General features: G+C 46.3%; 1 protein-coding gene across 1 annotated transcript in view; it reads right to left on the bottom strand.

The window, feature by feature from the left end:
• The window catches only part of LOC145343863 (glycogen [starch] synthase, muscle-like), a 105,551-nt gene that overhangs the window by 40,666 nt on the left and 41,866 nt on the right, over positions 1–23,019 (bottom strand). The window contains exons 7-8 of the mRNA XM_080190333.1: positions 14,048–14,168; positions 3,635–3,741 (exon numbers count right to left, since the gene is read on the bottom strand). Of these exons, the coding sequence (XP_080046459.1) occupies positions 3,635–3,741; positions 14,048–14,168 (228 nt within the window). The remainder of the gene's footprint in view (positions 1–3,634; positions 3,742–14,047; positions 14,169–23,019) is intronic.

Genomic DNA, 23,019 nt, shown 5'->3' with positions numbered 1-23,019 from the left:
ATCTCTCAGATCTTAATTTAGCTGTTTACATATAACAGGTGTAAAACTTTTTCTATCCAATCCCTTATCTTTGTTTGTGCAATATGAGAGAAAGGAGGCTGTTATGCTTCATTGACGAGATGTAGTCTTGCAGTCTGAACTTGAGTGGGCTCAACAAAAAGCTGCATCAACTTAATACCTGCAAGGAAAGTTTGATCCAATGTACTGGCACAACAGTACAACTAGCTACCGGAGTGTTGTCTCATGTTGAAATCCTTGAGGATGATCTTGTAGAAGCACCAGCGTATAGAATCCCTGCAGAGCAGGAGGGAGTCAATCAGCCCATCGAGTCTGCAATGACTCTGACACAGTATCTCACTCAGGCCCACCCTCCACCCTTTCCCCGTTACCCCGTGCATTCACTCCACTAATTCCTGAAACTTACACATCTTTGGACATTAAAGGGCAATTTAGCATGGCTAATCAACCTAACACTCACGTCTTTGCACTGTGGGAGTAAACTGGAGCATCCGGAGGAAACCCACACATACACAGGGGGAGAATATATATAAAAAGCATGGTTCTGTAATAGAGCTTCATGCCAAGGCGGCAAATAGAATATATGTTAGCCTTTCTGTAAGCCAGTAGTTATTAATCTTGTGTATGGCACCAAGTCCCGGTCTTTCACTTCTGAATATAAAAATTGATACTTGTTTCATTAATTGCACATTAATTGACTGTAGCTTGAACCCAGGCAGCAATGCTACATTTCATGAAAATATGGATAAAGCCAGAAGAGCGTCCCTTTGAAGTCTGCCTCTCTGTCTTTTTCAGTAAAGAGACATGAGCTAGTCTAAGCAGTTCTTCCCATTGGCTGCCATACCACCAATACCCAATGCTGTTCAGTTCATCAGCATTCCCTCCAGTGCATTGGTTCAATCTCACTATTCAACTTGCGAGATAATGAATTTGATACTAGGCCTTGAAAGGCTAAAAGCAGGGGACAGTGCATTATTATCAGGCTTTTCATGGTCATTATGTCTGGTATGGTATTGAAGTCTCCTGGCTGACCTAAAAGAAGGAATGGGGAGCAACAGTTAGAATGGAGTTGTGAAGGCAAACACTAGCAGGTTCTTGTTGCAATTATACAGGGCCTTGGTGAAGCCATACCTAGAGTACTGTGTGCAGTTCTGGTCTCCTTATCTGAGCAAAAAGTCTGACAACACCAGGTTTTAGTCCAACCGATTTATTTGATAATAGACTCACAAGCTTTCGGGGTTAGTCCCTTCATCAGGTGAATGGAGAGTTCTGGCCTCAGACAGAGCATATAAAGCACAGACAGTTTAGAGATTACTGATTAGAATGTGAATCCTTACACCTAACCTGCTGTTCAAGACCTGAAGTGGCTGACAATGTGAGTGGAAGGAGCACTGATCACAGGTTAGAGAGATGTGTATTGTCTCCAGTCAGTACAGTAAGTGAGGTTTTGCAAACTCAGGCAAGTCACGGGGGTTACAGATAGTGCGACATGAACCCAAGATCCCTGTTGAGACCGTCCTCATGTGTGCGGAACTTGGCTCAGCCTCTGACCTTCGGGTAAGCATTCTCCAAGGCGGCCTTCACAACACACGACAGCGCAGAGTCGCTGAACAGACTGATAGCCAAGTTCCGCACACATGAGGAAGGTCTCAACAGGAATCTTGGGTTCATGTCGCACTATCTGTAACCCCTGTGACTTGCCTGAGTTTGCAAAACCTCACTTACTGTACTGTCTGGAGACAATACACATCTCTTTAACCTGTGATCAGTGCTCCTTCCACTCACATTGTCAGCCACTTCAGGTCTTGAACAGCAGGTTAGGTGTAAGGATTCGCATTCTAATCAGTAATCGCTAAACTGTCTGTGCTTTATATGCTCTGTCTGAGGCCAGAACTCTCCATTCACCTGACGAAGGGACTAACCCCGAAAGCTTGTGAGTCTATTATCAAATAAATCGGTTGGACTAAAACCTGGTGTTGTCAGGCTTTCTACTGTGTTTACGCCAGTCCAACGCCGGCATACCCACATCATGACTCCTTATCTGATGCAGAGAAAGTTTACCAGATTGATCACTGGTATGGCGGAACTGAGGTATGAGGAGAGATTGAGTCAAATAGGATTGTAGGAGTTCAGAAAAATGTGGGAAGATCTCATAGAAACCTATAAGATTCTAACAGGACTAGACAGGATAGATGCAAAAGAAGGATGTTTCCAATAGTGGGGGTGTCCAAAGCCAGGGTCACAATCTGAGGACATAGGGTAGACTGTTTAGGATACTAATGCCAAGAAATTTCTTCACCCAGAGAGTGGTCAATCTCAATTACAGAAAGTAATTGAGGTCAAAACGTTGTATGTTCTAAAAAGCAGTTAGATATAGCACTTGTGGCAAAAGGGGATTAAAGGATATTTGGGGGGGGGGGGCGATGCTGGAAGCGGGATCAGGCCATTGAGTTGCGTGGTCAGCCATGATCATAATGAATGGCAGAGCAGACTCAAAGGGCCGAATGGCCTTCTCCTGCTCCTTTTTTTATGTTTTTATGCTGGAAACTACAACAATGTAGCACCACGTTGTGACTGTCAAGAGGTAAAGGTACATGACTGAGTGTTAAATATAAAGAGAAGATACCAACAAGCTGTGGTGTGCAGAGCCTCAGACCTTCCTGTTTTCAATGCTCACTACTGTCCATTTTCCTGTGATGCCAAAGGCAGTATTTTTCATAGGATAGAATACAAAGCAGCAGAACCTTTCCATGCTGATTGTCTTCTTGATTTTGTGTGTAGGGTTCCCCTGCCGGAGTGGAAGCAGTAAGGGCTTTGTACCCCTGATATACAGGAGAAGCTGACCATAATGCATACAATGACAGAACACAATGCAAGTATGGCCAAGAAGCAGAAAGTAGGTACAGGGCAGCTTGCCTCACCCAATGAAAAAAAATCAGGGAAAGCCATCAATTGCAACAGGTTCCTGTTGTCTCCTCTCGATGCTGCTCCTGCTGGAAACCAAAATCAGACTTGTTGCTTTCCCCTATAATTAGAGGGTAATCATTAGTCCAGTGGCATACAATCCTGCTCGTGGCATACTTAGGGTTCCTGTTCATTGAGATTTGGGGATAAAGCTGGACTTCCTGCGATGGTGAAAAACAGGTAATAGCAAATCAGTAGTCTCTTTTGCATCCGACACAATCTTTACTTCCAGTGACATCAATGAAAAAACTTTGGAAAGATGTAAAATGAGCTGTTAATCACCTTACACCATCACAAAGTTAACACCTCCCTCTCGGTCTGCTTTTGGGAAGAATCTGCTGTGATTCCGGGGTTAATAGTGTTGGACAGTAGCCTGAACTTTACACAGTCATCCAAACAACTTGAGCAGCAGTTTTCCAACTCTTACACACACTAAAATTGAGCAGTTCGTTTTCAAGGTCTCATTCATACTTTACTAGTTTTTTCATCTTCAGATGAGTAACTTCCAACATCGTGACAAAAAAAAATTGTATTATTAGATATCCCTTGTGGGTTCTACCTTGACTGAGCCCTCTAGATTCAACAGTTCAACATTCTTACAGGTATCTACTTATTTTTTCTTTGGACAATCTTCAATCTGTACTTTTCTTACCAAAGTTGTTTTCGCACTGCTTGCCCCTTGAGGGTTTCTACATTGAAGTTATTGGTCCTCGCAGGCATGATGAAAAATGCAACCACGGTTACTTCACTTCGGTTTGCCTAATTTCAGAGCAGAAATATTGAATGAAACATTGCCTTGCAGACCGAATTAACTGCTCGGAGATGACATAACATTTGTGACTTTTAGCTTTAACCCTTAAGCTGCTGACAATTCCTATCATTGTTTGTGCAACATTCAACAGAGACTGATGGAGGGAGTGAGGATACATCATGAAGAAAACTCACATATACAAGGTGCTGGATTCTTCCTGTTAGTTCAGGAATTAATTGCCTGCAACAGGCATTCTTCAGAAGAATCATAGATCCTTTAACTCTCATTTACCCTGGGGCAGCATGGTGATAGAGTGGTTAGCACTGCTGCCTCACAGTGCCAGGGACCCGGGTTTTCCTCCGGGTGCTCCAGTTTCCTCCCACAGTCCAAAGATGTGCAGGTTAGATGAATTGGCTGCACTAAATTCTCCCTCAGTGTATCCAAACAGGAGCTGGAGTGTGGCAACTAGGGGATTTTCACAGTAACTTCATTGCAATGTGATCATAAGTCTAATAAATAAACTTTACTTTTACTTTAATCCCCCTGACACAAGGGCCAATTTATCATAGTCAATCAACCTAACCTGCACATCTTTGGACTGTGGGAGGGAATTGGAGCACCCGGAAGAAACCCACATAGACACAGGGAGAAAGTGCAAACTCCACACAGACAGTGACCTGAGGCTGGAATTGAACCTGGGTATTGGCACTGTGAGGCAGCAGTGCTAATCACTGTGCCACCATGCCAAGAAAGCAGAAGAATAAATAAACGGCCAATAAATAAATTCATCTGTAGTTGCAATGAGTTTTGCTACTGGGGTGGCAGAGTGGTTAGTGACCTGGGTTCAATTCCGGCCTCAGGTCACTGTCTGTGTGGAGTTTACGCATTCCCCTTATGTCTGCATGGGCTTCCTCCGGGTGCACTGGTTTTCTCCCACTGTCCAAAAATGTGTACGTCAGGTTGATTGGCCATGCTAAATTGGCCTGAGTGTTTTAGCAGGGTAAATATGTGGGGTTACGGGAATACGGCCTGGGTGGGATTGTGGTTGGTGCAGCCTCAATGGCTGAATGACCTCCTTCTGCACTGTAGGGATTCTATGATTCTATACTGAGCTGTTACATCTTTATTTTGCAGCCTGGAATGCTGCTTTAAGCACAATGCTAGTCTCAGCCAGTTATGTTGTTGAATGGTGAACGAAAAGCATCCCTTGACTCTTGTGCAACTGCTCCACTCCTTGTGCTTTCCTTGGGACTGTTTGGTAAAAAGAGGGGCACCAATTTCCTGCTTCAGCTATTATTACAAACGACAAGAGGGTTTGTTGGCTCGCTGGAAATTCTTTCCATGAACTTACAAGACAATTCCTATCACATTGGCTTCATGGATTTTCCTCAGCCAAGTGTTGGGACAGCATGGATCCCTATAATCAGACAAAAATGGCCTCCAATATCATCCTTGTCATTTGTCAACAACTGAAATCAATGCCCTCTGCCTTTTCTAACAAGATGCAACTTCATAAGTGATTCTGTTTCAATCTTCAACCTATTCAGAGTTAGCTGATCTCAGTCAGAAAGTAGGCTGCAGCATCTCCATCTTACAGGCATCCAAATGGTGGAAAACCAGAACTACTGGAGCTCCAAGAGACTCAAATTCCACATATACTCTTAAATTGTTATAAACAATTAACAGATGATACAGCTCAACATGTAGCTAAATAGCTTGTGTAGGAGGGAGGGTCTCAGATATCTGGACCATTGGGGTCTCTTCCGGGGCAGGTGGAACCTGTACAAGAAGGACAGGTTGCATCTAAACTGGAAAAGCATAAATATTCTGGCTGGGAGGTTTGCTGGTGTCACACAGGAGGATTTAGTAGGGGGGTGGGAGCCAAAGCAAAGGTGAATTAACTGAAGGGGAACTAGAGAGTAGGGCCAGAGAAAGAGCAGGCAGGGTGTGGTTGCTGATCAAAGAGGGTCTGGTGGACTGAAGTGCACGTGTTTCAATGTGAGAAGTGTAACAGGTAAGGCAGATGAACTCAGAGCTTGGATTAGTACTTGGAACTATGATGTTGTTGCTATTACAGAGACTTTGTTAAGGTAAGGGCAGCACTGGCAACTTAATGTCCCAGAATACAATGTTTCAGGTGGGATGGAGGGGGCTATAAAAGGAGTGGGGAAGTTGCACTACTCGTGAAGAATAATACAGACGTACTGTGGGAGGACACCTCAGTGGGCTCATATAGTCAGGCAATATGGGTAGAGCTCAGGATTAAGAGGGGTGTAGTCATAATGTTGGGTGTTTACTATAGGCCAGCGGGAGAGAGAGAGGAACAGGTATGTAGGCAGATTTTTGGCAAAATGTTAAAGTAACAGATTGTTGCGGTGGGAGATTTTAACTTCCCCTATATTGACTGGGACTCACTTAGTGCCAGGGAAATGGGTGGGGCAGAGTTTGTAAGGAGCATCCAGGAGAGCTTCTTGAAACAGGATGTATATAGACCAACTAGGGAAGGGGCCATACTGGACCTGGTATTGGTGAATGAGCCTGGCCAGCTGATTGATGTTTCAGTAGGGGAGCAGTTCGGGAACAGTGATCACAATTCAGTAAGCTTGAAGGTACTGATGGATAAAGATAAGTACAGTCCTCAAGTTAAGGTACTAAATTGGATGAAGCTAATTACAACAATATTAGACAGGAACTGAAGAATGTAGATTGGGGGTAGATGTTTGAGGGCAAATCAACATCTGGCATGTGGGAGGCTTTCAAGTGCACATTGATAGGGATTCAGGACTGGCATATTCCTGTAAGGATAAAGAATAAATATGGCAGTTTTGGGAACCTGGATAACAAGAGATATTGTGAGCCGAGTCAAAGAGAGAAAGGAAGCATTTGTTAAGACTAGGAGGCTGGGAACACATGAAGCAAGTGTCAAATATGAGGAAAGTAGAAAGCAACTTAAGCAAGGGGTGAAGAGGGCTAAAAGTAGTTACGAAAAATCATTGGCCAGCAGGGTTAAAGGAAAAAGCTTTTTAGAGCAAGCGAGTAAGTCAGGGAGAGGATTGACCCACTCAACAACAGGACAGGAATTCTTTGTGTGGAGCCAGAGGAAATGGGCAAGGTATTAAATGAGTACTTTGCGTCAGTATTCACCAAAGAGAAGGACTTGGTGGATGAAGAATCTGGGAAAGAGTGTGTAGATAGTTTGAGGCATGTTCAGATCAGAAAGGAGGAGGTATTGAGGTTCTTGATACCGGAGTTGAGGGGGTTGAGCTATGAGGAGAGGCTGAATAAACTGGGCTTGTACTCGTTAGAGTTTAGAAGAATGAGGGGAGATCTCATTGAGACGTATAAAATGATGAATGGGATGGATAGGATAGAGGTGGAGAGACTCTTCCCGCTCAGAAAGGACAGTAGGACTAGGGGGCACAGCCTCAAGATAAAAGGGGGGCGGTTTAGAACGGAGTTGAGGAGGAACTTCTTCACTCAAAGGGTGGTGTATCTCTGGAATTCTCTGCCCGTTGAAGTGGTGGAGGCTACCTCGCTAAATATTTTTAAGACGCGGGTTGATGGGTTTTTGATAAGAGAGGGGATTAAGGGTTATGGGGAGAGGGCGGGAAAGTGGAACTGAGCAGCGACAGATCAGCCATGATCTTATTGAATGGCGGGGCAGGCTCGAAGGGCTAGATGGCCTACTCCTGCTCCTATTTCTTATGTTCTTATTAAGGTAGACAAGTCCCCAGGGCCTGATGCAATATACCCCAAAATGCTGAGGGAGGCAAGGGAGCAAATCGCTGATGTCTTCAGAGAAATCTTTGCATCCTCACTGGCTACAGGAGAGGTCATGAAGTGGAGATGCTGGCGTTGGACTAGGGTAAGCACAGTAAGAAGTCTCACAACACCAGTTTGAAGTCCAACAGGTTTATTTGGCCACAGGGGAGGTCCCAGAGGATTGGAGAATAGCCAATGTTGTTCCTCCAGGTAATTATCCAGGTAATTACAAGCTGGTGAACCTCATATCAGCGGTAGGGAAATTATTGGAGAGGATTTTTTGAGACAGGATTTTCTCCCTCTGGGAATAAGTGGATGCATTAGCGAGAGGCAACACGGTTTTGTGAAGGGGAGGTTGTGTTTCACTAACTTGATCAAGTTTTTCGAGGAAGTGACAAAGATGATTGATGAGGGCAGGGCAGTGGATGTTGTCTACATGGACTTCAGTAAGGCCTTTGACAAGGCCCTTCATGGCAGACTGGTGCAGAAGGTGAAGTCACATGGGATTAGAAATGAGCTGGCAAGATGGGTACAGAACTGGCTCGGTCATAGAAGACAAAGAAGAAAAAGGCAGTGGAAGGGTCTGTTTCTGAATGGAGGGCTGTGACAAGTGGCATTCCTCAGGGATCAGTGCTGGATCTTTGCTGATGATTTGAAGGAAAATGTAACTGGTTTGATTCGTAAGTTTGCGGATGACACAAAGGTGGTGCTTTTGTGGATAGCGATGAGGACCAGAGGATACAGCAGGATATAGATCGGTTGGAGACTTGAGCAGTGAGATGGCAGATGAGTTTAATCCAGACAAATGTGAGGTAATGCATTTTTGAAGGTCTAATACAGATAGGAAATATACAGTAAAAGGCAGAACTCTTAAGAGTATTGATAGACAGAGGGATCTGGGTGTACAGGTGCACAGGTCACTGAAAGTGGCAATGCGGGTGGAGAAGGTAGTTAAGAAGGCATACGGCATGCTTGCCTTCATCGGCTGGGGCACTGAATTTAAAAATTAGCAGTCATGTTGCAGCTTTATAGAATGTTAGGCCACACTGAGAATGTAGTGTTAGTTCTGGTCATCACACTACCAGAAGGATGTGAAGGCTTTGTGAGGTCACAGAAAAGATTTACCAGGATGTTGCCTGGTATGGAGAGCATTAGCTATGAAGAGAGGTTGCAGAAGCTTGGTTTGTTCTCACTGGAATGATGGAAGTTGAGGGGCGACCTGATAAAAGTCTACAAAATTATGATGGACATGAACAGAATGGATAGTCAGAAACTTTTTCCTAGGGTGAAAGTGTCGATTGCTAGAGGGTATAGGTTTAAGGTGCAAGGGGAAAGGTTTAAAGGAAATGTGAGAGGCCAGTTTTCTTGCATCGAGGGTGGTGGATGCCTGGAAGGTAGTGGAAGTAGACACGATAGTGACATTTAAGGGGTGTCTTGACAAATACAAGAACAGGATGGGAATGGAGAGATATGGTCCCCAGAAGGATAGGAGATTTTAGTTCAATTGGGCAGCATGGTCGGTGCAGGCTTGGAGGGCTGAAAGGCCTGTTCCTGCACTGAAATTTTCTTTGTTCTATAACAAAATGGCTAATCGAATGCTGGCCTTTAGATTCAGATTTAGAATCAAAAATCAAATGGGGTTGAAGTCATGCTTAAGCAATGCACGACTCGAGTCAGACTACACAGAAGTACTGTGAATCGTTCTGAACACCACACCTTAGACAGGATACATTGACCTTGGAGGGAATGCAATGCAAACTCACTGGAACAATAGCTGGATTGAAGAGTTAAATCAAAAACAGAGATTTTGGGATGCCTTCTTGAAACTTGGAAAATTTAGTAAATTGATCAAAGTTTCAAACTATTAGAGGAAACAGATAAGATTGAAAAAGGCAAACTATTTCCACTGGATGGGGAGTCCACAGATAGGGAATATAACCTAAAAAAAGAGCCATGACTGAAATTAGGAAAACACTTTTCCATGCATAAGGTGGCAAAGATTTAGAGAGCACTTTCAGAAACAACAGCTAATGCTAAGTCAGTGACACATTTTATATCTGAGATTAAAAGATTTTTGCTATCCAAAGGGATATGGATCAAAGCTGGGTACACCAAGGTAAGTCATAGATCAGCTATAATCTCAGTGAAAGGTACAACAGAAGTTTAAATGGCTTACTCCTATTCTTTAGTTCCTAAACCTGACAAGAACTTTGTTCCTGACAGTTATCCAGCGATGTCTGTTGGAAATATAAAGTAAAGTCGCCATAGTCCCAGATGACAAGAGGCCGTTCTCCCCCTTGAGGAGGAGAGCTGACTGATGTTGATTTAATGAGGATCACCACACCTCAGCGGAGGGGCAAGGTGGAGAAGCCAGATCTTCAGGAATAACCTCAACCAGTTGGCTTTGCTCTGCATCACCAACCAGCTGTCTAGCCAACTGAGGTAACAAATTCCCTCCAGTGAAAGAGTCCTTTCGGCCACATCCCTGGACACTAAGGGGCAATTTATCTTGGCCAATTGCCCTAACCTGGCACATCTTTGGACCGTGGGAGGAAACCCACGCAGACATGGGGAGAAGGTGCAAACTCCACACATTTGGCCAAGGCTGGAATTGAACACAAGTGCCTGGTGGAGTGAGGCAGCAGTGTTAACCACTGTGCCACCCCGAAATATACAAATATAGAAAGTGGTTATGATAAAAATCAGGCTCCACTATCATTGTCATTCTTTAAAGGACAGATTTTAGGCCTGCTATTGTTTCAAGGCCAGTAGTACTTCATTTGGAATATACATCGGTAAGAACATTGAGGCTCATGTATAAATAGTGGCCACTTGGATGAGACACTGTGGCAGACACTGTGACTGTTAGAACTTCACCCTGAGTCGCTGCCTGACTTAGTTTGCACCAGAGCCAGGCACAAAGTGGGCATCATTTGTGGAATACATGGCCAAAGATGTTAGACCAAAGCCCTCTTTAAACCTGGCTTTGTATCTCATTTTCACAAAATTGCATCGGGTAAAACAAGGCTGTGGAATGTTAAGACTATGTAAACATTTAAGAATAGTTTAAATTGGTGTTTGAGGGAAAGGGAGATTGAAGAGATATGCTTTTTCCAATCCAACTATTTGGAAATTCCTTAAATATGCATCCAAATAAACTTTACTGCAAACTTATCACTCTCAAATTAAAACAAAACAAATTATTTTCTTTGCAGTTGAACTTTCATAAGGGTTTTTGGAGGCCAATTCTTATTTGAAGTGCCAATATTATTATTAACAAATTGCACTTTTAGGCTCCTCCAAAGACTCATTAGATATCCCGTTGTCAGGTACTGGCAGTAAAGTCCCAGGGAATGGTCAGTCAGCTGATCTTAGTCCAGGCAGGACATGGTGCATTGCAATTGGTTTCAGTGGCCTTAGGCAAGGGAAACACAAAGGCAAACAAGCCAGGATTTCCAGTCTGTGCCATGATACCCTACCAGAAAATGTTCAAGTGTGGAAAGCAATAAATGAGTTACCTTTCAGGTAACAGGACAACCTGATGACTGGGGTTGCCGGGGAGGAACTAAACAGAAAGAGGTCGAAACATTGGGGAAAGCGAAGGAGATGCTGAAAACAGATTTGAAGAGGAACATTATGAGCTGGGACATAGCTTTTTCAATGAATTTTACTCCTATTCCATACTCCATGCATAACTGAAATTGACTTTGTTATTGCGAAAGTACCGTTGTCATTAAAACATAAACAAGAATAAATCCCATGTGCAGTGCTTCAAATACATTATAACTGTAACTTAAAAAATATCGCTAGAGCTAGTACTAGCTGAGAGAAAATGTAAGTTTCTTATTGGTATTGGATGCAATTTTATTAAGTCTTTTCCTTCATTACCTATGGTCCTTTGTGGGCTATAGTTATTACCCAAAATGTACCTGCTGGAAAAGACAAGGCTTTAAGGTAACCTAACCAAAAGTTTGGAATTACAAGCAGATAGATATAGAAAAACAATCCCCAGTAGTAAAGTTCAAAACTTGCAGGAAATCATTTAAAATTTTATTCACAGAAAATTAGGAGGCATAGAGAATAAGATATCAGGGATGGCAACTGAAACAAGTAGAAATTTACAGAATCATAGATCACAGAAGGGTGCCATTTGGCCCATTTTATCTATGGCAGCTCTTTGAAATAGTTATCGAACAAGTCCCATTCCTCCATAACCAGGTACTGTCCAAGGCATAGTTTACAAATCAAGAACTGACCTTAGCAAATGTCAATACCTTCATAGTTGGGAAGAAAGTGAGAAGTTAAACATGTACTGTAACAAGTATTGAAGAAACAACACATTGGGGGCTGTGTCATCATTGTGACAACTAAGTGAAAAGATGGCATCTCCTGCCACCTTGTGGCCAAACACTATCAGAAGACAATATCTAGAACTGCTTACAGAATACGGAAGAGAGCTCACTGGGCACAAATAATCACCCACCCAGAAAACTACAGCCCACCACTTTTGTTTTAAAACATTTTTCTGGTTGGATCTCCCTAGATCAGTTTTCTCCTGCCGTTTTATAGAACCTCATGGTCTGGTAAATTCAGCGGACAGGTGTCCATAATCCTACTTCTGCCGCACAATCTATTGTGATTCTTAAAATTTGTACCAGCACTGAAGTTTAAGCTACAGCTCAGGCTGCCACTGTCCATTAACCCCGCTCCACATCACTCCCGGATTTGCTAAATCACATGACCATGTCCCCATTAAAACCATTACTCTCTCATCCTAGTCATTCTTCTTCTCTGCCCCCCACCCCCCCACTCCCATCACTTCTCAAGTTCAGGGACACAGATCTGAGCTTTGATTGTGGACAGCTAGTTTAACCAACTGGTTTAACCACTTTCCACAGAATCTTAAGGTCACACAAGGCATTTTTGGGTCCTAATCTGCCCTCTCATTTTTTTTTAAAACCAGTTGATTATTCAAAGATCATTCTAAGTATAAAGGTAATCCCCTGCTCCTCTTTTCAACCACAAACCCTCTTAAACAATCCTCTCGTACCTCTTCTACATTCAACTTCAAATACAAGTACCAGTGCAAGGAGCTCATGGATAATTTTGTCACAAAGTTTGCAACCATTTGTTCAGCTGTCTCTTCCAATTCCCCCTCTTCTCCAGCCCACATCTCCCCTAATGTTCCAACTGCCTGAGCCTGGGCACTCATCTTTCTCCAGATTCTACCCCATCTCCTACTGAACAGTCTCAAAGCTCATCTTATCCATGAGCTCTTTTTTAAAAAATTCATCCGTGAGATGTGGATGTCACTGGCTGGGCTAGCATTTATTGCCCATCGCTAAATCCTCTTGAACTGAGTGGCTTGCTGGACCACTTCAGAGAGCACTTAAGAGTCAATCTCATTGCTGGGGACCTGGAATCACATGTAGCCCAAACCAGGTAAGAAAGGAAGATTTCTTTCTGTTAAGGACATTAGTGAACCAGATAGGTTTTTATGACAATCAACAATGGTTTCCTGGTTATCATTAGACTTTTAATTCCTGACTTTTTTAAAAAAAATTAATTTCACCATCTGCTGTTGTGGGATTCAAATCTTGTTCCCCAGATCATCACCTTCCCTCTTGCTGCCTCAACCCTTTTCCCACTAAACTGACGCCATTACTTCACTTCTCAGCTATCACGTTAGTAGCTGTGGTTAATGATTCTCTGTTCTCAGGTACAGTCCTTTCCCTTGCCTCAAAAATATTACCTGTGACTCCACTGTCCTTACAACTACCATCTGATCTCCAACTTCCCTTTCCTCTCCAACTCCTCGAATGTGCTGTCAACTCTAAAACATGTGCCTGTTTTTTCCAGCAATTCCATGTTTGACTTCCTCCAATCAGGTTTCTGCTGCCTCTACAATACAGAAACTCCCTTATCAGAGCCACATTCCATGTGTGACCTATTTTTTCTCATCTTTCTTAATCTATCTGCAGCCTCTGGCACAGATAATCACATCATCCACCTCAAATGCCTCTAAGGTTTAAATTTTATTTATTATTGTCACAAGTAGGCTTCATTAACACTGCAATGAAGTTATCATGAAAAGCCCCAAGTCACCACATTCAGGTTCAGGTACACTGAGGGAGAATTTACATCTTTCAGACTGTGAGGGGAAACCAGAGCACCCAGAGGAAACCCATGGGGAGGACATACAGACTCTGCACAGTCAATGACCCAAACTGGGAATCGAACCCAGGTCCCTGGCATTATGAGGCAGTAGGGCTAACCACATGCCACCCACATTTTTATCTATCAAATGGTAGCCAGAGAATCAGCTGCAGTGGTTTCTCTTCCTGCTCCCATATTGTTGCCTCTGGTGTCCCCCAGGGATTCATCTCTGACCCACTCCCACTTTTCATCTACATGCTGCCCCTCTGTGACATCTTCTGAAGACTTAACGGCTAGTCACTTGTCTGCTGATCAAACTCAGCTTCAGACTCACAGCCGCCAGCAAACAATCAGACAGGAAACAAACGTTCACCCATAATCCATTCAGCCTCTTACCTTGAGCAGATAATTTAGACGAGCCAGAGCTTCCAGAAATACGTCAGCACCCTTATTCGAGAACTCGTATCTTCCTGCGATGAAAATGAACAAGGTCTTATCCAGGTCAAAGTTCAGGCATCTGGGGAAAAAGATTACAGGCATGCCAATAAAACAGGATGGAAGGGCGTGCAGTACAATATGTTAGCTACCAACATTTCACCTCTGGCACTTTGGTTCAATTCCACAGGATGAAAGTTTCCTTCCAATACAAAACACTGGAAAATCTCAGCAGGCCTGACAGCCTCTGTGGAGAGGGAATAGAGCCAATGTTTCGAGTTTGGGTGACCCTTCATCACAGCTGCACAAAATAATGTATAAATGGCAGAACAAAGGCACATAGTGTCAAAGGACAACCTGAAGAATACGGCTGATGGCCCTAGTCGGGGAGGGGAGCAGCAACAGGATTGCAAGGAACAAGATGGAAAGTGAAATTTGGAAGTGGACAAATGGAGCGATAAGAAATGAACATTTAAAATGTAGCCCCAACAAGGGGTCATCCAGACTTGAAACGTTGACTCTATTCTCTCTCTCTCCACAGATGCTGTCAGACCTGCTGAGATTTTCCAGCATTTCCTGTTTTTCTTTCAGATTCCAGCATCTGTCATAATTTGCCTTTCTGAAGACCTCCTGTGTCGGAGTTGTTATCGTTTGGGAGAAAGATAATAGCAACAATAAGATTAACCTGTTCCAGCGTTAGTAAATTATATTCATGCAAAGACTTGAGAGATGAAGTGACTTTGATTGGTGCAGAAAACTCCAAGTGAATAATGCTTTTTAAAATTATGAAAAATGCTGATTGAATGAATAGAAATGGACCACTTTCTCTAACTGGGGAGTTAGTGACTCATATTCATAGACTGTTGAGAAGAAATTTATTTACACAAAGAGTTACTGAGGCTCGGAATACTCCGAATGTGTCAGAAAAGTTGAAGCAGAGATTACTGACTCTATTAACAGGACAGCAGATAAAGATGCAGAGCTGCCAAGAGAAAGCAGGGCAGCAGGGTTAACTTTAGAGTGCTTCTGCACAGGCACAATCTGGCAGCAAAATTAATCCCTGCCACCTGGCAAGAGCGTGAAAACAGTTAAAGTTGCTACACTCACCCTCAAACGCTTTATTCAGGCAGAAAATGGCCCATCTAATTAATATACTAAAATCAGGGTCACCGGCACCCAGTTGATATTTGGGATTCTTGAATATTCATTTACGGAACGTGGGCATCACTGTCTCGGCCAGCATTTATTGCCCATCCCTAGTTGTCCATCAGAAGGTGGTGGTGAGGTTCCTTCTTGCATCACTGCAGTCCCTGAGGTGTAGGTACACCCACAGCGCTGTTAAGAAGGAAATTCCAGGACTTTGACCCATCAACACTGAAGGGACGGTAATATATTTCTAAGTCAGGATGGCAAGTGACTTGAAGGGGAATCTCCAGGTATTGGAGTTTCTAGGTATCTTCTACTCTTGTCCTTCGAGGTGGTAGTGGTTTTGGGTTTGGAAGGTGCTGCCTAAGGAACTTTGCTGAATTCCTGCTGTGCATCTTGTACATGGTACACACAGCTGCCACTGATCGCCAGTAATAGAGGGAATGAATGTTTGTGAAAGGGGTATCAATCTAGCGGACTTTATCCTGGATGGTGTCATGCTGCTTGAGAGTTGGAACTGCAGTTCTTCCCTGCTGCCATCAGACTTTTGAATGGACCTACCTCACATTAAGTTGACCTTTCTCTGCATCCTAGCTATGACTGTAACACTACATTCTGCACTCTCTCCTTTCCTTCTGTGTATGGTAAGCTTTGTCTGTATAGTCCACAAGAAGCAATACTTTTCACTCAATACTAATACCTGTGACAATAATAAATCAAATCAAATCAAAATCATTCCCCTCTCTCTTCTCCAAACGGGTCAAATGACTTCTTCAGTTCTGTAAACTTCTGCAATACAATGGCTCCATTCAGTTCCCGCCAATATGTGCCTGACACAATTTAATTTGGCATTTGATTGGTAATCTTCCTCAAAAACATAAAGTTGGCAGGTTTAGGAAGGTAGATGAAAAAAAACTATATTGGTGCCCTAATGGCTGCTCTTATAAGATTGCTGTTACGGTGCACCATTGAGGCAAAACAATATGATCTTTATTTGAATCATGCTGTACCTTTCCTGGGCCAACTTGACACTGGTTACTTGAAGAGAAAAGTTTCTCATTCTCTGTGCTAACATCCCTCAAAGATGCATAAAATTCATATACACGTCCATGGAATGCTCTCACTGTGTGTGTCCAGGACGGACATATTCCATATCATTAAGTTTTTATATGCGGAATAATGGATATCTGGGAGTGACTCACAGGTTGGATGAGAAATAATTTGTGACAATCACCTGAATAACTGGTGAGGAAATTCATGTGCTTTTCATATTTCTAGTGATTGATTTCTGCATTTGTAGCTCATACAGCAGCAGTTGCGTGAATACGATCTCTCATATAGTGACGTTTCTGCACATACACGATATCATAATGCAGCAGAGTGTTTTCTCACTTCCCTTCTAAGGTTGTTGCTGGAACTTGTATCGAGTCACTGGGAGCCACATCCAAGCTAAGCTTGTGGCTCTCCCTCCAATTTGCATTCTTTGGTATTCATCCCACTGCTGTGGTTGTACACTAGATGTTGGGTACACACTTTCCCAATCCAGAAAATCACCAGGAAAAGGGGTATTATGTGAATTTAAATCATTTTTATACTTAGAAAGAATGCAGCTTTGTAAACCATCAGGGGGCCTGTGGAAACTCAGATATAACGATGGACCAGCAGGACATAAATCTCTGTTGATCTTTTGAACAGAAGTTTCCGGGCCTCCCTCGAGTGGGAAGCTCGGCAGCTGGGGGCCTTAATTTAACAGAAGGTCAAACATCAGTTTCCCGACCAAGGGATGAACTTTAGCATCAAGTTCTCAGAACTGAAAGGCAAGTTGAGCTTCTGAACGTACAGAATCCAGAAGCTCTTTTGCATGTATTTGCATGACAGGCATGCTCATTAGAAGGCCCATCCCCGCCTTCCAAATTAAGTTCTGTATCAGCGAGAAATTTGTATGTTCACTTTTACAATTGCAGCAAAGTGTCATACATCTGGCTTCTTAAATAATATCTTCTTCCTGGACTTTGAAGTGAGTAGCCACAGCTTTGGCCTTTTTGGGGGCCAATCACAAATATCAGCCTGTTGGTTAAGATTGGATTGTTGATTAAGCCAGGACTCCAAATTGTTTCAAGGCCGAGCCAGGAGGAGGGGGTCAGTGCTGCAGGGTGGGGTGAAGGTCAGACCAGGGGGGTAGGGTCAGTGTTGCAGGGCGGGGTGAAGGTCAGACCAGGGGGGTAGGGTCAGTGCTGCAGGGCGGGGTGAAGGTCAGACCAGGGGGGTAGGGTCAGTGCTGCAGGGCGGGGTAAAGGTCAGACCAGGGGGGTAGGGTCAGTGTTGCAGGGCGGGGTGAAGGTCAGACCAGGGGGGTAGGGTCAGTGCTGCAGGGTGGGGTAAAGGTCAGACCAGGGGGGTAGGGTCAGTGTTGCAGGGTGGGGTGAAGGTCAGACCAGGGGGGTAGGGTCAGTGCTGCAGGGTGGGGTAAAGGTCAGACCAGGGGGGGTAGGGTCAGTGCTGCAGGGCGGGGTGAAGGTCAGACCAGGGGGGTAGGGTCAGTGCTGCAGGGTGGGGTGAAGGCTGGGCCAGGGGGGTAGGGTCAGTGCTGCAGGGTGGGGTGAAGGCTGGGCCAGGGGGGTAGGGTCAGTGTTGCAGGGCGGGGTGAAGGTCAGACCAGGGGGGTAGGGTCAGTGTTGCAGGGTGGGGTGAAGGCTGGGCCAGGGGGGTAGGGTCAGTGTTGCAGGGCGGGGTGAAGGCTGGGCCAGGGGGGTAGGGTCAGTGTTGCAGGGCGGGGTGAAGGTCAGACCAGGGGGGTAGGGTCAGTGCTGCAGGGTGGGGTGAAGGCTGGGCCAGGGGGGTAGGGTCAGTGTTGCAGGGTGGGGTGAAGGCTGGGCCAGGGGGGTAGGGTCAGTGCTGCAGGGTGGGGTAAAGGTCAGACCAGGGGGGTAGGGTCAGTGCTGCAGGGTGGGGTGAAGGTCAGACCAGGGGGGTAGGGTCAGTGTTGCAGGGTGGGGTGAAGGCTGGGCCAGGGGGGTAGGGTCAGTGCTGCAGGGTGGGGTGAAGGTCAGACCAGGGGGGTAGGGTCAGTGTTGCAGGGTGGGGTGAAGGCTGGGCCAGGGGGGTAGGGTCAGTGTTGCAGGGTGGGGTGAAGGTCAGACCAGGGGGGTAGGGTCAGTGTTGCAGGGTGGGGTGAAGGTCAGACCAGGGGGATAGGGTCAGTGTTGCAGGGTGGGGTGAAGGCTGGGCCAGGGAGGGTTAGCTCCTGATACTTGTTCTTGATTATTTTGTTTACAATCCTTTGCTGGGTTGTACACCACACATGGCGCCTTATTTATGACACACACTTTAGTTTACTCTCATGACAGCTGAATTAAATTTCACTACTTGCTGGTGGTGTGACCTTTCACATGCGCTGAACTATGTTGACATACAGATCCCTCGCGCCAAATGTGCGGATTAGAATCTACACACCCTACCCCTCCATTCCTGCGCAGGTTCAGGCATCTGTAAATAGAAATGAAATGTTTCCCAAGCCCTGACAAAGTCTGTATGGACAGCACAGAGTTTTTCACAGGAATGTATTCATGTCACCGTCACACCTGCTCCCAATGGGGAGCTGACTTTGCAGAGAGCTCTTTCAGCACAGGGAAGAGGAGTGTGAGTGGACTATTCAGCTCCTCGAGATTGCTCCTTCATGCACCTTGATCAGGAAAGGACTTGTCATTCACCCCCGATCACCATTGCTCTCAGTAACCACTGTCCCTTGGCATCTTTATCATCCCAGACTTGATTTGCTGAAAGGCCCTGTAGCAATGTTATGATCCCAAAAAGAGTCCACTCAGTGACAGTGCCTCACTGCACTATGGGGTGTGGAGGCTAAAACATTCACAATCTTCCAATAGCAAAACATCCCCAATCTCATCATCAAATGGCCTGGATATGGCTGCCAGGGGGGTAGAGTCAGTGTTGCAGGGTGGGGTAAAGGCCAGGCCGGGGATAGGGTCAGTGTTGCAGGGTGGGGTGAAGGCCAGGCCAGGGGTAGGGTCAGTGTTGCAGGGTGGGGTGAAGGCCAGGCCAGGGATAGGGTCAGTGTTGCAGGGTGGGGTGAAGGTCAGGCCAGGGATAGGGTCAGTGTTGCAGGGTGGGGTGAAGGTCAGACCAGGGGGGTAGGGTCAGTGTTGCAGGGTGGGGTGAAGGCCAGGCCAGGGATAGGGTCAGTGTTGCAGGGTGGGGTGAAGGCCAGGCCAGGGATAGGGTCAGTGTTGCAGGGTGGGGTGAAGGCCAGGCCAGGGATAGGGTCAGTGTTGCAGGGTGGGGTGAAGGTCAGGCCAGGGGTAGGGTCAGTGTTGCAGGGTGGGGTGAAGGCCAGGCCGGGGGGTAGGGTCAGTGTTTCAGGGTGGGGTAAAGGTCAGACCAGGGGGGTAGGGTCAGTGTTGCAGGGTGGGGTGAAGGCCGGGCCGGGGGGTAGGGTCAGTGTTGCAGGGTAGGGTCAGTGTTGCAGGGTGGGGTAAAGGCCAGGCCGGGGGGTAGGGTCAGTGTTGCAGGGTGGGGTTAGTGTTGCAGGGTGGGGTAAAGGCCAGGCCGGGGGGTAGGGTCAGTGTTGCAGGGTGGGGTCAGTGTTGCAGGGTGGGGTAAAGGCCAGGCCGGGGGGTAGGGTCAGTGTTGCAGGGTGGGGTCAGTGTTGCAGGGTGGGGTAAAGGCCAGGCCGGGGGGTAGGGTCAGTGTTGCAGCGTGGGGTAAAGGCCGGGCCGGGGGGTAGGGTCAGTGTTGCAGGGTGGGGTGAAGGCCGGGCCGGGGGGTAGGGTCAGTGTTGCAGGGTGGGGTGAAGGCTGGGCCGGGGGGTAGGGTCAGTGTTGCAGGGTGGGGTAAAGGCCGGGCCGGGGGGGTAGGGTCAGTGTTGCAGGGTGGGGTAAAGGCCGGGCCGGGGGGTAGGGTCAGTGTTGCAGGGTGGGGTGAAGGCCGGGCCGGGGGGTAGGGTCAGTGTTGCAGGGTGGGGTGAAGGCCAGGCCAGGGGTAGGGTCAGTGTTGCAGGGTGGGGTAAAGGTCAGACCAGGGGGGTAGGGTCAGTGTTGCAGGGTGGGGTAAAAGCCGGGCCGGGGGGTAGGGTCAGTGTTGCAGGGTGGGGTAAAGGCCGGGCCGGGGGGTAGGGTAAAGGCCGGGCCGGGGGGTAGGGTCAGTGTTGCAGGGTGGGGTAAAGGCTGGCCAAGGTAGAGTTATTCTGGACATGCCAGGCAGGTTAAACATCTTTCTTTTCTGCATGAACCCTCATAGTTCAGCACATAGGCCCACTTAGCCACTCTCACCTCATCGATAATACACTGGTCCTTTAATGCGGACTGGTGCACTTTGGTTGCAATCCCTTTATAAAGAGATGAACAGGCGATACAATTCTCCATCTGTGGTCTCACAAAGACTGCATTCGCATCTTTAATCTTGCATTCAATCCCTCTTGCAGTCAAGGCCAACTTTCCCATTGCCTTGTATTACATTCGAACAAGGAAAGCCAGAAACAATTGAACGTGCAAACTCCATCATTCTAACATCCAGGGAAGCCTCTGTTTTTCTAATTTTCAGCCCACAGAAGGAAGCTTGCCACTTCTAACCCTCAAACTGCACCCACAGTGTTCCATACCACCCACAGTCTGTTTCATTCCTCTTCAGGTAGGTTAGATGGGCTTTAGATGTTTTTCACAGATCGGTGCAACATCAAGGGCTGAAGGGTCTGTACTGCGCTGTAATGTTCGATGTAGGTCTCTTTGTATCCAGCTCACATCAGGGCAACAGCGGCACCAGATACAATGACTCTTTTGTACCCTCTCTGCTCAGAACCTGGCAATCTATATGACTTCAAGATACATGCCCAGGCCTTCAATTCCCAAAGTGACCAGTATTCAAGCCTGCTCATGTTGGAATATTCAGTCATCTCAATGTTACTAAAGTGACAGAAATTACTCTGGGAGGACACGATCAGGCCCTGATGGGGACCACGTTCCACACTCTTTGATACCCTCTGACCACTGAAGCAACCAGCAGCAAGATGGAAATCCAGGAGATTTCCAAACAGTGCAAGTGAACACCTTTACAAGTTTTTGTCCAATGTTTGTATGCCTGTGTGCCTTCAAAACTTCTTTATCTTTCTTTCTCTACAATCACACCTGTGCCATCCTAAAAAGCACAACCAGCTTTGGCAGATTTTCTCTGGTGGCTCTGAGCTAAGAGGGCAGTGCTTGTTAATGGTGTCCGTCTGACCTGCTGGGTTTAATGGGGTTTAATGCAACTGGCATGCACTGGCAGAGGGGAGGTGGAGCAACAGGGCACCCTTGCAATGTCCTGGGCTGAAGCCCCCCAGAGTACCAGGCTGGCACTCCTCTTCCCTGAGTGCCCAATTGAGGGGGGAGAGGGGTGGTCAAGGTGCCCATGCTGCTCGCACCGACCCACTTTGCACTGCACCATGGCTAGTGCAAGAGTACAGGTCAGACCACATATCCACTGCGTATTCTGCTGGAGCTGGGTCTCTATGGAGACAAACCATGGAGGCAAACAAACGCTCAAATGCTGCAGCCATGATAACACCTAGAATGTTGACAGATTGTTCCAGCCTTCTGCACAGCTGGGCAGTTCTGTTATGGTCTCCATGCGTACTAAACGTGGCTTTAACCTCCAGCCAGGCCACCTTTATCAGAAGAGGTGGGTGGGGGGGGGATTTGCTGCCATCTGTGGGAAACAGGATCGCCCATCTTTCCTGGACAGCGCAGAGGAGAACCGGCATCATTAAATTGTGGGACTAAGGATTGTCTGTGATATTCTGATTGATACAGAATCCGGAGCCCCAGATTCCACTGAGTGAATGGCTGTCCAGTTGCCCCCCATGAGGTAAGAGTGGGAACAGTGACTTCTGGCTGTGCCCCTCTCACAAGTACATGCAACGAGCTGAACAGCACGGGATTGTGTGTGTGGCCAGCTGTCCCACTCTTGAGCGGAAATTCTTCTCATTTCTGCTCCTACCACTCAATTTATATTCTACAATAGTAGGTACTTCCTCTTGGGTCTGTACTTTGCAGGAAGTAGTTAATTTGTGAATATCCAGGAACTCTTATCAAACTCAGGCATTTGATAAGGTCTCCCATGCAAGACTTCTTGAGAAGGTGAGAGGGCATGGGATCCAAGGGGCTTTGGCCTTGTGGATCCAGAACTGGCTTGCCTGCCAAAGGCAGAGAGTGGTTGTGGATGGGCCTTTTTCTGCATGGAGGTTGGTCACCAGTGGAGTGCCCCAGGGGCCTGTTCTAGGAGCCTTGTCGTTTGTCATTTTCATAAATGACCTGGATGAGGAAGTGGAGGGATGGGTTAGCAAGTTCGCAGACGATACGAAGGTTGGTGGTGTTGTGGATAGTCTGGAGGGATGTCAGAAGTTGCAGCGGGACATAGGTAGGATGCAAGACTGGGTGGAGGAGTGGCAGATGGACTTCAATGCAGATAAATGTGTGGTGGTCCATTTTGGCAGGACCAATGGGATGAAGGAATACAATATCAAGGGTAGGAGTCTTAGCTGTGTTGAAGAGCAGAGAGATCTTGGGGTCCGGGTCCATAGGACTCTTAAATCGGCCACGCAGGTGGAGGATGTGGTCAAGAAGGCGTATGGTGTACTGGCCTTCATTAATCGAGGGATTGAGTTTAGGAGTCGGGAGGTAATGCTGCAACTTTATAAGACCCTTGTCAGACCCCACTTGGAGTACTGTGTGCAGTTCTGGTCGCCTCACTATAGCAAGGACGTGGAAGCTATTGAAAGGGTGCAGAGGAGATTTACA

Source organism: Carcharhinus amblyrhynchos, chromosome 6, assembly GCF_965287045.1.
Source record: "Carcharhinus amblyrhynchos chromosome 6, sCarAmb.v2.hapA, whole genome shotgun sequence".
NCBI classification, from domain to species: Eukaryota; Metazoa; Chordata; class Chondrichthyes; order Carcharhiniformes; family Carcharhinidae; genus Carcharhinus; species Carcharhinus amblyrhynchos.
The sequence above is the reverse complement of the archived record's forward strand: the minus strand, read 5'-3'. Positions and strand labels throughout refer to the sequence as shown.